This window comes from Telmatherina bonti, assembly GCF_933228915.1.
Source record: "Telmatherina bonti genome assembly, chromosome: 6".
NCBI lineage: Eukaryota > Metazoa > Chordata > Actinopteri > Atheriniformes > Telmatherinidae > Telmatherina > Telmatherina bonti.
This window is the reverse complement of record NC_136624.1, coordinates 35,305,242-35,322,999: the sequence shown is the minus strand read 5'-3', so window position 1 is coordinate 35,322,999 and position 17,758 is coordinate 35,305,242. Positions and strand designations below refer to the sequence as shown.

Below are 17,758 nucleotides of genomic sequence, written 5' to 3'. Positions count from 1 at the left end.
GCGGTAATAAACTACTGCTGCTGGAGTTCCTTATTAGAGAGTAAATGCTGAACCGATTCTACTGTAGATGCTAAAAAATTACCTAAGTTTAGACAGTGATAGCCATACACTTAAACATATTTAATTTGATCTTGATTAAATCAAACACTTAAGCTTGTACACACGATAAACGTAGTGTGCAATACACAAGATTTTACAAAACCTAGCAGATCCTGTTGACACACAGAATGTGTGACTTACCAAATAATGTCTCCACAGAGAGAAAGTTGGTATTTAAGTTCTTCTATCCCCTGTTTTTTCTTTTTCTTTTTTTTTTTAGCTGACATCTGACTTTGCTGACTATACCATGGGGAGTTGACAGTCACTTCGCTAGAAACTAACATCTAAAAACATGTCCAAAAGTCGGCTTTTGTGTGCATGTGTATGACAGCAAAAACACACAGCATTCAGGCTACCACATGCATGGCATCTGGCTTTACGAAGCACACACAGAGTGAGTTGTTGGAGTGTTGATTCATGTTTTGTTTTGTTGTCTCAATAGACTGGAGATCTTCTGCTAGACAGGATGACAGGAGGGTGGGAAAAGTGGGCCATGGTGGATTGCCAGATTATTTCTGGTGCCATTTGATGTTCTGATGTGAGTGGGTGTTTGTCTGCAGCTACGCACACATGCATAGATGCCTGCAAATGCAAGTGCGAGTGTGTGCACGTGTGTGCGCGTGTGTGCGAGTGTGTGCGCGTGTGTGCGAGTGTGTGCGCGTGCGTGCGTGGGAGGACAAGCACTGGCAGGAGATGTGTTGAACACCAATAATCACATTGATGTACTGTAATGCTGCGAGGAAGTGTTGATGGAAATGTTCTCAACCCTGTGGCGGTGAGAGCTAGTCTGATTTGTTACTGTACACTCGGGTTAGAGATTAAAATACACTTGATGTAAGTACTTTGTAAATACTTATGACTCCAGGAAACTGAAATTCAATATCAGCTTTTAAGGCTCTGGAGTCATAAATCTGTACTGACCATCTGCTCAAATGTTAAACACATGAAAAATGAATAAAAACAATGAATCACGTAGCAATAATTTTACAAACTGCACACCTGACTAGCTGTAATAATCAGTGAAAGGATCCCACTTCAGCTAATGGTCTGTGCACTTCCTTACATACAAGTAAAATGCAATGCTGTGTATCTCTACACAGGAGCACTGTAAACACTGCAGACAGAAGTGTCCATTTGACAGGTGACATTTTAGGACAGAATTGGTCTAATTTCCACAACTCTTAGAATCCTAAAACCCAGCGAACCAATCCTACTGACTTTGATGAATTTTGACTTCTTATCAACAACTAAAACATTAATAAAACTCATTTTGTGCACATATTCATACCACAAAGTTCATACATTCGGAAGTTTCCCTTGAGCAACATGACTGTGTGAAGTGTTCCGGCGATTTTCTGATGTAACATATTTACTATACTGCACACATGCTTTGGGTATTAAAGGTCAGATGAGAAAGCTTTCAGATTTCACACCAAGAAGAACATTTTATCTTAACTGTTGTCAGAATAACTGTAACTCCTGAATATTTGGGATCGTTACTGGTTTCACCTATAATGTCAGAACTGCAGCAAGTCGTTTTGCAAACTCTGAGACAGAGTCCACTTTGACTGCATAAGATGTGATGAAATTCCACTGATATACCACAAATGTCTTTTTTTTGAACTGTTGCTGTAATTTGCTCTTTCTACAACCTGGTTTTCCATCAAGGTTTGCCTGCATGCAGCGACAGTTTGAGGAATAACTGCAGTGTCATCTGACTCATGGTGGAGTTTGGGAGTGGCTGGGAGGGTGAATGAGGACGGTTGCTGTCCTCACTGAATTTGGCTCGTCCTCCCCCTCCATCTTCTCCTGACTCATCCATCAGCTCCCTTGTAAGACCTTATCAAGCTGTCTGCTGACATGTTTCCCCCCTTTTTTTTGCCTCCATGTGGACGTCTTAACCAGCCTCTCACAGTTTGTCAGCACACAGTTTTTGCAGGTCAGCTTTTTTTTTTCCACCCAAGTGAATTATGAGATAAAAATCATGTTTTTTTTGTGAAAATAGTTCATGCGAGAAGCCAGTAATGGCTGTATTGATTGTGCAGCAATCAAAACCTGATCAGTACTGTAACTACTTACCTGCTGTCCCAGCATTTTAGGTAACACCCACCTCCAGAGTGCGATAACCAGCACAGAGTGCTTTCTCCAGATAAGTGATAGGATGCAGTCAAAAAAAAAAAAAAGACTTGGGCTCTAAAGTATGTGGAACAGCAAGCAGAGATTAGATAAAATTTGACAAACAAGTTGAATTCTTTAGGGAAGGTAAATAAAAAGGCTTTGGATATATAAAATAAAGAATATAAAAATAAATTGCCATTGCAGATGTGCATGGAAAGTGGATGGAAAATGTTTATTATAAAAATAAATCTCTTTTCATCTCTTGTGCTTTCCTCCACAGGCTGCCAAGCTTCCCATGTCTATCATCATAGTCGGAGTGGGTCAGGCTGAGTTTGATGGTATGGTAACTTTACATTTTTGATTGTAGGATTAATGTTTTGCCAATTTTATACACATGCAAAATCTAAAACTTGGCTCCACTTCGAATCAAAGCAAGAGAAGCAGCAGCAAACAGAAGATGGAGAAAGTCTGCCGTCTATTGCAGTAAATCTCAGAAAGAAATAAAGATTTGTTTACTTTCTAAAGAACATCACAAAACTCTGCACACCTACGCGCAACCTGTCAGATTTGAACTTCAGTGTCAATAAAACAGATGATGAGATGGTGATTTCGCTGCTCCTGTGGCTTTAACAGCCATCACAAATACACAGAAGATTTTTTGTTTTAATATGAAATTAAATAAATAAAAGTTAAATCATTAAAGACTGTTTGTGCAGAGAAATGTACAATCCCACAGTACTAGTGGCATCATAAGGCATCATTAAAAGGAATTATTTCTGTCTGAGCCTGTTTGGTTTTGTGTTTTTTTGTTTGTTTTGTTTTTCTCCGTAAAGATATTCTGCTTTGTACGCTTTAAAATATTAGGACATAAACCAATAATAGACTCTCTGTCTGTGTACGCAACACAAACCTCCCCAGCATGAATTCACAGAAAAGAAAAAAAAAAAAACCAACTCATCTGGCAAAGGAAGGAAGCAAATGCGTAGGTGGATGCAGGCATGGTTGTAGAAGAAGCGGTCGAGGTTAATTGCTGGGTTTTCACGGTTTAGTGCTGATGATTCTAAATTGCAGTCTATAATAATAGACTTATTAGTTAATTAGACCAGCACTAAATGCTGTACAGCACAACATTCTTTCAGTTTCGCTGATATTAAAAGATTATGCATGAAAACCTTTTGTGATAACCGAATAACTTTGTCCTAAAAGCAGCCATGTCCGTTGGGTTCTAATGCTGTATGTCTGTCCGCATGCATATCTGTGATCTTCTTTTAGCTATGGTGGAACTGGATGGTGATGACATCAGGATCTCATCCCGAGGAAAACTGGCAGAAAGAGACATTGTTCAGGTGAATGTTCTTTACATGAGAACAGTGCTGTCCAGAAATTTGTCCTCAAGGGCCACAGTCCAGCTGGTTTTCAGTGTTTCCCTGCTTCAACACGCCTAACTCAAATTAAATGGATCTAACAGCCAGCCTGGGAAGTTGTGCACAATGACTCATTACTTTGAGTCATGTGTGTTGGAGCAGGGGCACATTGAAAACCTGCAGAACTGTGGCCATTAAGGACCGGAACTGGACGCCCCTGCATTAGATGTGATGAGCTAATGAGATTTACTGCACTTGGCTCTCAGTTTTGCAGAAGTAAGATGTCTCTTTTCTCTCGTGTCTCAATGAGTAGTGAGTGACCACCTAATTAAATTGGGTAGGGAATAGTAGATATTGGCTTTTTTTATCAATATCAATTTTGTCTAACTTTTCATTTTTGATACCGATATCAACAGATACCAGAGATGGGAAATCAAATTTTTTTAAAAATTGGATATCGGGATTTTTTGCTTTACAATGTTAAAATTGATTTTTTTTTTTTTTTTTTTTTTTTTTTTTTTTTGTTAAAAAAAAAAAATCTTTTTTTTTTTTTTCAAATAAATATAAATGATCTATTATAAATTTTTTGTCATTTTTATTGTTTTTATTGATCTTTGTACTTGTATTCTTAGACATTGTAGCAGCAGAATGATGGTCCGGTCACTGTGTTGTTTTTTCCTAACTGAAATCAAGAAAAATGATGAGCAAAATAAGTTTTTTTATACATCTTTTTTTGTTGTTGTTTTTAGTCTACAAAAATCAGCAATATCAAAGAATCATGAGAATCGCATTTTAAGTTAAATCAGCACCCAAATAATCTGAATCAAATCAAATTGGAAATCAGAAGCATTTCGTACCAGCCCAAACCGATATTGATATTTTCAGAGCAAATTGATCCCAACATACAAAAATATCTGGAAAACTATACATGACATCTCCTATATTTTGTCATTTTCAGTTAGAAGATATAGTTTGATAGGTAATATGTGCATGTTGTGCAAAAGTTATGTCATTAAAAATGTCAAAACTGATCATTTCCGATATTGCAATTTAATGTCAATATTGGCTGATATCAGTATGCCGATATTATTAAATAGTTCTAAAATTGGGTATTTCGGTCCTTTGATGACTACGACTTCTTTATTCTCAATGAAGTAAAAGGCGAACATAATAAAATTGTGGGGTAACAGCAGAAGTTGTTTGACTATATTGACTGCAGACATTGAGTCCTCACACATTTAGATGTGTGAGTTTTTCATTTACACCTTTATTAGACTGCACTGCAACATGGTGGGTTTACAAACAAAAGCAGACTGACTTTGCGTGGTCCTTGACTGCTAAATTTGGGTCACAGTTTATAGACAACAGTGCTTTGATATTGCATATTTTAATACTTTATTTACATCATACATTCAGTGATGTGTAGATACATTAAAACCCCATCTGTCTGTATTGGCACATGAGGACATAAATGTGGTTTCTGTGAATTCACATGAGCACATGCATGCAAAATGTCTGATATTGTGTTGCTATTGGAAACCTTATGTGTCTTTTCAAACATCTGTCAAGCTGTTTCAGCAACATTGGCTTTTCATCTGTCTCTATTTGAAGTGTCAAAACTGAAGATTTATGTCAATGTATGGTGGTCAAAGTACAATACGCAGGGCTTTCTGAGTTATTTTAAAGCAGTGGAAGCTTGACGTTAACTCTGTCTCATTCAGCAACAATAAAAAAGATTTTTTTTCAGCTTTTTTCTAACTAGACTCAATGAAATGCAGCTTTTGCAGTTTATTCTGAAACACAATTTCCAAAAGGATTCCTTAATGCAGTATGACAAAACAAAACAAACCATTTGAATTTCTTTCCCAAATTCATGTTGGAAAAGTCATTTCTGTCTCTTCTGCTCATTCATTTCCCTTTCCACTTGAGAAAAGCCAGAGCAAAGGATTAGTGATGGATTTGCATATCACGCTTGCAAGATCCCGCAAATGTTGACAAACACGGGTTTAAACATAAGCCTCCTGGATTTCTCCATAATCACAGCACTAGTCCAAAAACTATTGTTGGCATTTGGTTATACAGTCAGACATGTCTTTTGTTTTTGTTTTTTTTCATGCAACTATAATTATTATTTAGCAATATTTGTATGATGTTATAATTTCTTTTTATGTCTGTTGTTTTTCCTCAGTTTGTTCCCTTCAGAGATTACATGGACCGGACAGGTAACCACGTGTTGAGCATGGCACGACTCGCTAAAGACGTGCTTGCAGAAATCCCTGACCAGTTCATCTCCTACATGAAGAGCCGGGGGATCAAACCCAACCCTGCACCACCTCCCTACACACCACCTGGACACACACACCACCACACACAAATCTGAAGCCCCCTTCTTGGATTTTCACTGAAGACTGATAGCATGCCGCAACCAATCAGAGTCCAATGAGAACTCTACCTCCTTTCTTTCTGGGCGAGGGGGGGGGGGGGGGGGTGAATACGAAACAGCACAGCAGGAAATTGGTGTTCAATCTTGTGCCGTACCCTGCCAGTGACAACAGGAGCATTTGTTTTATTTTTTGGGAATCTTTTTTGTTCTTTTTTTTTTGTTGTTGTTAGTTTCTTCTGTGATACATTTATTTGTAGTCTCTCGTCAGAAGAGACAAAGCTAAAATTTCAGGACTAGTTGGTGGCAGCCTTTCCGGCAATGACTGTTTCACATCTAATTTGACAGCAGCTTGGTTCAAAAAGATCATATTGTGGTTAAAACTTGTGCCTGTCTGTGGATGTTTTTTCTAAATGTATCAGGACATGTGAACTTTGACCCAAGCCTTGCTCGTCAGTCATTGGTGTGGCCTAACACAGTGATACTTTCAGGCACCTTTTTTCCTTCTCAAACAAGTTTTTTATATAAGGGGATTATCTCCCTACCTGCTTATACATCAGTTATTTCTAATCGCCACCACCTCCTGTTCTATTTATTAAGTAAATGTTTATAAGAGCATGTTGTATGAGAATGGACCACCCATGTCCCCGTATTTATCCTCCAGTATTATTCCGAGTGGCATGGACATTTGATAGTTTTGATTCGAACACCATAGAAACTTAATACATTTGAAGCAACCACCTACTTTTACTTTTTTTTAGTGATTGCATATGAAAAGCACAACTAAATTCCCAGGACAGAAGATTATCCCACCAGAGTGCTGCTATTCATTCATTTTCAAGAAATAGTTTTATGGGGGTTTTTTTTGTTTGTTTTGTTTTATTTCTACAGTGCAGCCATATTTAATTATATAAATACTAATAATGACTATTGTTGCAGCTTTTCAGTATTTATGCCTGCAGGTTGGATATAAGGAGCACTAACCATTTTAAGTATAATTATTTTAAACTTTTTACATTTTCACCTCTAAATAATTGACATCTATATTGGTTTTGTAAAACAGAGTTATTATAAAATACTGTGCAATGATGGAAATGGATGATGCAAACATGTTATCAATGACTCGGTTACCAACTGAACAAAGTGACTGAAAAGCTCCCAGGCTCCTTATGTAGCTTATAGTTTCATGTCTGGTTATGACATATTGCCTTTTTATTGTGGTTTTATCAGTTAATATGGCAAAATTATATTACAAATGAGTTTATATCTAATATGGACAAACTGACATATAGTAGACATTAGGTCATCCGTGGGTAAAAACTAATCTTTTTCACTATTTTACCTTCTTTCCCTTCCCTTTCCTTTCCTTTCCTTTTTCTGATACTACCCTTAATACACAACCAGTGGAGCTGAGACATTTTCACTGAAATGTCACTGGTTACACATCGGCGGCCACATGACTTCCATGTTTAAATCAGCCCCTGGAGATTTTCATTTAACACAGAGCTGTCCTTCCTGCAATGCCTCACAAGTTTCTGGTGGCCAATAGTTCATGCATAGCCTTAAGATTTTTTTCTGCCTTTACATGAAGTAATGATCATTTTTTTTCATGAATGAAACCTTCTGCAGTCTGGTTCCACTCCGTAAAGAGCGATCCATTAGGAGTAATTGGTAACTTGGCTCTATTGAGCTGTGATGTGTAAAATCATATGAAATACAAAAGAAAAATCTACGAGGTAAGTCTAATTTACTCAGATTGTAAGAGGTTTGGATTTGTAGAATTTTTTTTTTTTACTAGCAATATTAGTCAGTGAGAGCATATCCTTCGGTGTCTTATTGGAGTGTTATTATGAAAAAATAAATAAATAAAACACTCCTTATAATATAACTGGAGTTAAGTAACTAAAAGTTGCAGGACTAGGTTTCAGACCACTTTGGGACAGTCGTGTTATTCATTTAGTGTTTACCTTTTTTCCACTTGGTGTTAAAAGGGTTTTTTTGTTTGTTTTTTAGCCCCCAAAGACACAGGGTACCCTCTTGACATGAGTAAAAGCAAGCTTCCCAGTTCATTGATATTGATGAGTTGGGGTCCCAACAAACAGCAGTGTGTGACACTTTTTATATGGCTGTTGTGTTGTCGCTCAGGAAAGCGCCATTATCACTCAGAAAGTCTTCAGAATAACATTATTATTTATTTTCTATGCAAGTTTACTCCCAAACAAAATTCCCTGAATTGTAACTGAAGGAATATTTCTGTACAAAAACAAGTTATAGCCCATTTCCAAGATAGTCCAATCAGGGTGCTGGTGAGTTGCAAAACAGGAAATCACGATAAAAGCAAGGGAAACAAACAAATTTGTCATTTACTCGACTTTACTTTGATGAAGGTCGTAAACTCATCTGAATAGAATAGAAGTGTAATATGTAGAATTTAGGTTCATAAAACACAATACTGGCCAAGAAATTCATTGTTAGGGTGTGATTTTTGACTTCAAGTGCTTGAAGGAGCTGCAAAAACAAACAACCAAAACAAAAATAAATAGCATTGGGTGAGGTTATTTACTCCGCATGCTCTCTGAGTTGCAAAGAAAAGCCAGCTGGCACAGAAAACAAAATGCTGTTTCTGACTGAGCTCTATGTTTAGATCAGCTGTGGAAAAAAATGTGCAGACTGAAGGCTCTTTAAGTTAAAAATGAAATTATACATAACCTTATTCACATCTTATTCAGGAAGACAAACGTTTAAAATATTAATCCTCTTTGCACAAGAAAAAGATTTTGATGAAATAAAGAAGGTTTCTTTTCCACTTACTTTTATTATTTTTTGGAATTTGGTCAGACTTATTTGTTTACTAAAAAAATTTCCCAGAAAAGAAAAGTTTGCATGAATATGTTTTCCTGAGAACGAGGCATGACTGAAATGATTCTCTATTCCTCTCTTGGTCCAGATCCAGATCCTTAAATGGATCCAGGATTTTTTTATGTAGCCTTTTATTCCGCTGAGGTGTGCAGTCTCAGCTCTTGTTCCATTTTTAGCCAAACTTGCATGTTGACTTCAGTGGAGGTAATGTAGGTCAGTCTAACACTGAAATATCTCTGCAATAACTTCCTCTGAACAGGTTTGATGGTTCACTCGGGATTCAGGGCTGTTATTGCCATAAATCCCAAAATTTCATTCTATCCAGCATCTGGTCAAAGATTTATACTGTCCAAATCTTTTATTTAGGTCCAAAAACTTACAAAGATACTTCCTAGCAAACCTGGTGTCAGAAATATGTGACTATGACCGTTTGCTTTAAAGTGGAACTATTATGTGCATTTCAGGCTAATTTAATTTTATTTCTGAGCCCAGAAGGCTGGGATTGATCGAGTTATTTTCACAAATGGCTTTATTTACTTCAGACCGACCCTCTCCGTAGGCTGTCAGATCAGCCTGTGGGCAAAACGAGTGGATTGAGACTCTTCCGCATTAAGCCCCGCCTCCCGCCACTGCACTACATCGGGAGCGCGCACCTCACCTGCGTTCGCCGTCATTGTAACATCTCATAAACAGAAGGATTAGGCTAATATGAACTCAATAAAAAAAAAAAAATACAATGTCAACACATAGCATACAGCCCTACATGTTGGAACCTGAATCAGAGCCTGAAAACGAAGTGGAAAACAGCAACCCACAGCAACGAATGCAGCAGGATGTCTCTCTTTGGGAAACTCACCAGCCATCGTTGGAAATAACTTTATCCCACATTTTCCACCCGCCTGATATATGTGTACATGCCCTTGTTAACCAGTAGAAGGTAACCAATCACCGAACCTTATCCCCCGGGACGTCACAAGGATTTCCAAGTAGAAAAAACTCTCTAAAACGACGCATTTTTCGTCGCCATGGAAACCGAACGGAGAGCGTGCTGGAACTCAAACTCAAACTCAAACACACGTTTAGGTGATAAAAAACAGTGCTGTTCACATGTCTGGTGAGGATTCAACACTGTAACACTGTAGAAAGCTCAGAAAACTCCAAATACCAGAATAGCACCCCTTTAAACAAGGAGGGAACATAGTGAGCTGAAAACACACACCCTGTGGAAAGTGTGTTAACAGCTTTGTTGTTGAGGGAAAACAAACTCTCGCTTAACTAAAGTAGCGCTGGGTCTGGGATTTTAGTTTCACCTAAAATAATGCAACTAAACATTAATGAAAATCTTATAACCAAGATAAAATTGAGTTAATGCCATTTTATGACTTGCAAAGCTCTTGTTTGTCAGGTGTGAGAAATCGGACACACTCCTAATCTCCGCGTTGATCCCCCTCATACTTTTCAATTCAATCTCCTTCTCTGCATTGACTATTATTCTGTTGGACTAATTAATTATTTATTATATAGTTTTTCTCCTGGCTTTATCTGCATGTGGCCCTCATTGGCAGTCTGAAAGGGCGTCTTTTCCTTTTAAATTGACAAAGCAATAAAAAAAAGAATTTATCTCAGCTGAAAAGCTCAGTGTAGCAAACTATGGAGGCCTTGATGGTCTAAAAGACAGTTGCTCCATCTCATTTAAGCCTGGACTGAGATCCAGTTGAGATGGATGAATGCAGGTTGTAGGAGCAGGAGAGAAAATTTTGATTTGATGGTTGTTAAGACGGCAAACAGTAACTTGGGTTATTTATTGTGTTCTGCAACACAGGAATTAGATAACAGGCTTCGGAGCGTAAAATGTGGTGTAACAGAGTTTACTGTGAGATAGAAGCACATATTTCTGCCTCTGCATCTTTCTGTAAGGTTTAAATAAGTCAGGGAGGCATTGTTAAAGAGCAACAAACTCACTTTGGAAGGATCATACACATTATCATCCATGAGGTGCCAGCTCCAGCTAAAGCCATCTCATTTAAACCATTTGGAATCTTTAAATATTGTCTTTCATTTGTTTTGTTTTTGTTTTTGTTTTGGTAAGTTGAGGATAAAGAATGCCTTGAAAAGTTTCAGGGAAGACTATAGTTGGGCTAAAGGAAGACTTTGTCTCTGCAGTATTTAAATGTTAAAAAGACTTTTGACCTGAAAATTATTGTTTTGGCTGAAAGTGTTGAAGACAAACATCTCCAAGGAGCCATAAACACTTCATCTTCAAGATGAGTGCTTATTGTAAATGTTTGATATATTTTTTGGGGGGAGGATATTCCTAGAATAAAGATATTTCTTGATTATTTTGGGAAGTTATGACAAGCCATTGCTCCTACTATTAACCTTTTTCCGAGCCCTGATTTGCTTATCAACTGCATGTTTCCTTGAGTTACGATAGTGTTTTACACACAGTGCCGCCATTTGTGGAAAAAATGGGACTCAGCCCATCTAAATTACATGCATTTCTGTGCCAAAACTGGCATTAACAGTGGACTGTATGCTCTTTCTTCTCTCTTGTGCCTGGTTCCTGTAACATTTTCTGTCTCATCAGTGGTTAGAAAAGAAACTGTAGCTAATTTGCATGTTACAGTTAACATTTTTGGTTCAAAGTTTGTTCATTTGGTCTTATTCCACAGTTTATATTTATTGTTTAGATCTTTTTAGATTATTAGTTTGCATGAATCCCTATTTTACATTTCAAGGGTTTTTATTGTACATGATTATTGTCATATTGGTGGGTCGTGAAATGCTTTGTATTGGATTGCCTTAAATGAATTATTAAAAAATAACTACTTTTATAAAAAGCTTGTAGAGATTTTATTTTCATGTAAATGTTCAATTTAGTAGCTCAAAGATGCACTTCAGAACTATTGCAGATTCTCTTTTTTCCTCCTTTATTTGCAGATATACATATACATGCGTATACACTACCAGTTAAAAGTTTGGACACACGTTCCTATTAAATCCAATGGGATAGCGTGTCCAAACTTTTGACTGGTAGTGTATACCCCCATATATATATCCATACACACACATATCCATACACATGTACATGCAAACATATTTAAGAAAGACAACATTATTTAGAAACTTAACTGAGTAAAATAATACTAATGTTTACACATACATATATCTGAAAATTAAGAAACCTTTGAGGTAATTATATTTTTTTTTATTTCCTGCAGTGCAGGTGCCCATATTGATTTCAAATTGTAGTCTTGCTGTTATTTTTTCTATTCCCATCATGTCCTTTACCATTTCCCACCAAATGTATTTGCTACGAGGTTTGGTTTTAGCCGGAAGATTGTTAACTTTTTACTTTTATGCATTTATAATAAGATATAAGTAATTCTAAATTGAGTTTTTCTTCACAAATACTTTCAATCTTTTTCCTTACATTGTCCAAATTTTCATTTATTATGGGACAATCCCAGAATATATGTGTATAGTCTCCTAACTGGCCACAGCCCCTCCAGCACTTATCAGACCCTTTCTCTTCCTCTCTTCCTGCCAGTCTGTCTGTTATCCCCTTTTCCTTGTTTCCCGCTCTTCTCTTTGTTATGTTTCACGTTTACTTTCGCCTATCTATGTCCCCCAACCCTCGGGTCAAGCATTAATATGTATATTCAGAAATAGAGAAAATTAAAAAATAAAATATAATGCTAAAATTTTCAACAGGGGCTTTATGATATAAAGCCTGTTTTGGCAAAGCAAACTTGCCCAGCAGGAGTAAGATCACCCTTCTTAAAATGAGCTTGACTGATAAATTTAGAATAGTGGAAATTAAGTCAGTCACACACACAGGCACACACACACACAAACACAATATGTTAAAGCTGACCAACAAAAAAGTTGTGAATTGGCTAACAAATCTAACTTATAGTTTGATTTAGAAACTGCATGTTGATACTAAGGAATCAGTGGCAGGTTTTACTAAACATATTTTGGATTTCATCTTTATGCTCACAAAGGAGTAACAAATATAACAGTTTGAATGAAACATATTTCTTTTGTATGCCTGTGTCAGAGGATAGCTCTTCTATCTAAGAACACAACATGTTTAAAGTCACACCGGTGTGCAGCACAAAGTTCTGGATCCTCCTTTAATTGATTGATTAATTGATATTTCTTTAGTAGCACGTTTCATTATGACATTGATTAATTTTCTAAAAGGCAACAGAACACATAAGTGATTACACACTGCATCTGCTTTTCATTTTTATCATGTACTGTAGGAACTGTTGACCAGGCTCAGTGCTGTTTGTCTTTAATAACTGTCTCATTGATTTCAGGGTGATGCAGTGCAGAGGTGATTTATTATTCTATCCCCTCGATAAGTTATTACAATCAGTGAAAGATTGTTCTAAATTTAGAAAGTTCATCTCTGACCTGTGGAATTATAAATGCTTTTAGCCAATGTGCAAATTTGTTATTTTGTTCAAATAACAATGTTCCGGCAGAATAGATAAATGACGTCACTATTTTCCCTCATTTTTCCCTACTTTTACAATGTATTTTTTTTAACTACCTAGTTAGGTTGATTCATAAGATACCTGGTCAGGGAATGAGTGGGGAAAAATCCTGACTTTTCATTAAATACAACACTTTCAGAACTTGCACAACGTACCCACCTCACAAACTGTAGATATGTGACATGGAGGCAGAGACAGCAGCCTCCCTTTGCCCGATACACAATTACAGTCCCCAGAAACATAGAGTGGCTCCATAATCCCTCTGAGACAATACAGATGCCAAATTAAAGGAAACCAAAAATGGATGCATGGAAAAACATGACATTTAGTGCACTGACATCCACGCTGAATATAATGCTGCAGGCCCATTAAAGGTGATCTTAATAGTTGCACCAGCTCAGCAACTGTCAACAAACTTATTGTTGAGTCATATTTTTCATTTCTTGCCTATGTTGACTTTTTGTTTCATCATTCATTATGCACAGTATTTACGTTCACATGCTGCAAAGACAGTATAAATAAAATATAACACATTTTTGCAGCTTCTGTCACTAATTTTTCCTTAATTATAAGCTTATATGCTTCCTGTATTTGCAGGGAATAATGTTGAGTTTTTCTCCACAAATGTTGGGAGGATATGTGTCTATTTATTCAGTTGTATTCCATGTTATACAAGTTTGTCCATCTTAATATATTTAGTCTGTATTGTGTTGGGTCAAATCAGCATTCTGCTGTGGGGGTGTCAGCAGTGACAGCTGTCATAAATCAAAATGCTGCCACTCTCAACATGGCTGGTAGCATTCTCAGAGGAAAACTGTGTGTTTATAGGAACAACATATACTTCTCATTTACTTTCTGAGCCACATTTTCAATAAAACATGCAGCCACTCCTTTTTGAAAAGTGTGACATTAATCGCGGCTACCTTTCAAGAGGGATTTACTGAATGAAAAGAGATTCACTTGAACATCCTTCAGAAGATTTTCAGGGAATATTTAGTTTCTGGGTCAAGAAGAAATAATAAGGTGAAGAAAAATATCATTTCCAAAGTTTTTGCACAATTAATTACACCATATCAGTCCAAGCAAGAGGATTATTCAGACAGACTGACACTGATGAGGCATCAAAGGTTTACAAATAATGATCATATTTGAATAATAAAAAAAAAAAAGACAAAGAAAAACAAAGGAGAACATTCCTGTAGTGATATTTATAATATCTTTTGTCTTCACACGGATTGTTTGACGGATTCTCACATCTTAACTAGAGATAAATTAGAACTGATTCTGGTTCTACTCAGCAGTAAAAATAAATTCCTTCAACAATGACTGGATGAAATTAAAAGCTGGGGTATGTTGGGTAGTTAGGGTGCCACTTTCACATCTTGCTATCTTGGCTCCTCCCTCTGTCTTGGCTCCTCCCCCTGTCTTGGCTCCTCCCCCTCTGGTTTTGCTCCTGGCGTTATCCAAGGCTTTTATCCTACCTCCACCAAGGAAGTTATGTTTTACTGCCGTTTATCCATTTGTGTTCAAGATAACTCAAAACGTTAAGAATGGGTTTTAATTAAATTTTCACAAGTTGTCGAAAATGTGAAAAGGAAAAACTGATTTAATTTTGTTGATGATCTGGATCATTGTTTGGATCCAGGAATTTTTTAAATGCTATGGTGGAGGTTTGCGCTCTCTGAGTGCTTTACTAGCTTGCAGCTTTTTCCACCAATGATTTTCTCTTTCTCGGCTGTTTAGCGGGAGGGAGCAAATTAACCGAGCTGGGTCGGGGAATCCTTCCTGCATTTTCTCAGCCACGAAGAAGCTTACAAAATATAAGAAATGAACAGCATCAATTCAGTCCGAACATTTTGATTGGTCAGAGTTTTTACAGATTTACAGTAAACCAAGGTGTATATCTATATTTCTTATTGTTCATGATTATAGAATGTATAGACTACTATCAGGATGAGGAATCACTTCACCCAGAGTAAAAATAAAAATTTTCTGAGCAAGATTACCTACTGCAGCTTTAAAGTTACATAATACTGAAGAAAACTGACATGGCTATTTGGATTTTCTCCTGAATACAGCAACATGAAAGATGTAGAATTTTTAACCAGATGAACTGAGGAGTTTTATTTAGAAACAAAAAGGAAACATTATAAAGCCAGGTGAATAATAATCAATATAATTTTTAAGTTAGTCCTTCAAAATTCCTGCTTTGAGGCCTTTTACAAATGGCTACAAGTGTTTATTTTATCAGTATATATATATATATATATATATATACTGTTTATATATATATATATATATATATATATATATATATATATATATATATATATATATATATATATAGGCCATGAACAGTAAGTTGACCCATCAGTGTTTCTATAGACACAGTATATGTGATTCTTTTAAGTTTAAAAATAACTTATGTACACACTTACATGTGGAAACATCCCATTTCCTTGCATATTTCAGCTTTGATCAGTTTTAATGTACATATATCGAGTAGCATAGTAAAACAACCCAGAAACATAAACCATAAACCTACAAAAATACAAGTAAAATGCTGGGTTGGTAGGTAGCAAAGCAACCAGTTACGTACCAACTTTATAATAATGGATTAAGTTAAGTTTTCATGCATTACTAAAATGTCAGATTTTCAACATTTATATGTCCCTTTGTTGATAAAATATAGATTCTTGAGATTTGCAAACAATGTTTTTACATGCAGCAAAGTATAACCAATTCCAGGGGGAGGAATGAAGGATCTTTTTGTAAGGCACAGTACCAGAAGTAGTCCAAGCAAAAACAACCGGTCAACCAGCAACAAGGTCATAGGCGCTTAATGTTCTCTGATGCACAAGTAGTGTAGTGTGTAGTGTGCATAGTCCAGTCCCATGAAAGAGCCACTGTAGCAGGTACTGCCGACTGTGATATAAATGTGTCAGAACACCCAGAGCATGAAAGCTTGCTGTGAAAGTGGCTGTGTGCTGCGTACAGGTCAGAGTGCCCATTGTGAGCCTGTACTGAAACACTACAATGTGGAGTTTGTGCTTCAGAACTGAGCAATAAAAAGAAGGTGGTCTGTCTTGAATAATCATGTTTCTTCTGATAATGTTTTTTTGCAGAATCGTCCATGGTGCACATTCAAACAGCTAGGGTGTTGATATCCAGTGACACAATGCTACAAAGCAAAACAAAGTTTTTACATAATGCCTTAGGCTGGAAAAGTTGTGAAACATGGTTTCTCAACCTAAGGATGCTACTGGAAGGATGCTACTGGGCAATGATGAGTATGAAGCAAAGAATTTTAAGGTCAGAAGGTTATGTAATGTTGCTTTACCCCCAAAAAGAGAGAGAGAAAAAAAACATATCCATTCCTAAAAGGTCTGGTGTCTACATTTTCAATCATTAGAACATTAGAACATTTTCAATATTAGAACATAAAAAAGATCTTATAGTTCCATATATTCCAAATAGAGTACTGTGCTCTCAGACTGCAGGTTTACTGGTGGTTCCTAGAGTCTCAAAGAGTACTATGGGAGGAAGGGCCTTTAGCTATCAGGCTCCTCTCTTATGGAACCGGCTCCCACCGTGGGTTTGGGAGGCAGACTCCCTCCACACCTTTAAGATCGAGCTGAAAACCTTCCTTTTTCATAATTCTTATAGTTAGAATATGAGCATCTCCTGAGTTGGAGTCTGCATGTACGGGACCCAACTGTCCAGGTTATGCTCATTGCTCTTGTAGTTATGGGTAGTCTAGCTATCCATTACTTATGTAGCAATGGGGATGTTACCTGATGCACTGAGAAGTACCTCGCTCTATTTCTCTAATTATATTAATGTATAAATATATGCCAATATTGCCGTCTCTAACTTATTTCTCCTTTTTTCCGCAGGTCTTCCTGATTAAGTACAGTTGTACATGTTGTTCTGTCTTTCCTGTCCTCTCCACCCCAACCAATCGAGGCAGATGGCTGCCCTCCCTGAGCCGGGTTCTGTCGGAGGTTTTCTTCCTGTTAAAGGGGCGTTTTTTCCTTCCCACTGTCACCGCATGCATGCTCAGGATGGGGGATTGGATTCAAGTCATGACTCGATGCAATCAGTTGGTTTCTAATATAGGATATGTATGAATTGGCTCAAAATGATGTGTATGTTGATTTGTGTATGTAAAGTGCCCTGTGACAACATTGTTGTGAAGTGGTGCTATATAAATAAAGTTGAATTGAATTTCCCAGCTTATCCTCAAAGTTATATAAATATGTTTTTGTCTTTTTCCATTTCTTTAGTCTGTTGTGTGTGAGCTGTTTTTGGTGGGAGATGGATCATATCTTCTAATTTCCTATTATTCTAGGATACCAATAGATAGAGCCAATGTTTTCACTTCCTTCCAACCAATATGTTAAAGCCAACTGCACACACCCCCTCAAAGT

General features: G+C 36.9%; 1 protein-coding gene across 1 annotated transcript in view; it reads left to right on the top strand.

Moving 5' to 3' along the window:
• Positions 1-5,961, top strand: part of cpne5b (copine Vb) — a gene marked incomplete at both ends in the record, with an annotated part of 140,633 nt that extends 134,672 nt beyond the window's left edge. The window contains 3 exon segments of the mRNA XM_079242273.1: positions 2,498-2,555; positions 3,490-3,563; positions 5,770-5,961. Coding sequence (XP_079098399.1) covers positions 2,498-2,555; positions 3,490-3,563; positions 5,770-5,961 — 324 coding nt within the window.
• Between the last annotated feature and the right edge of the window lie 11,797 nt (positions 5,962-17,758).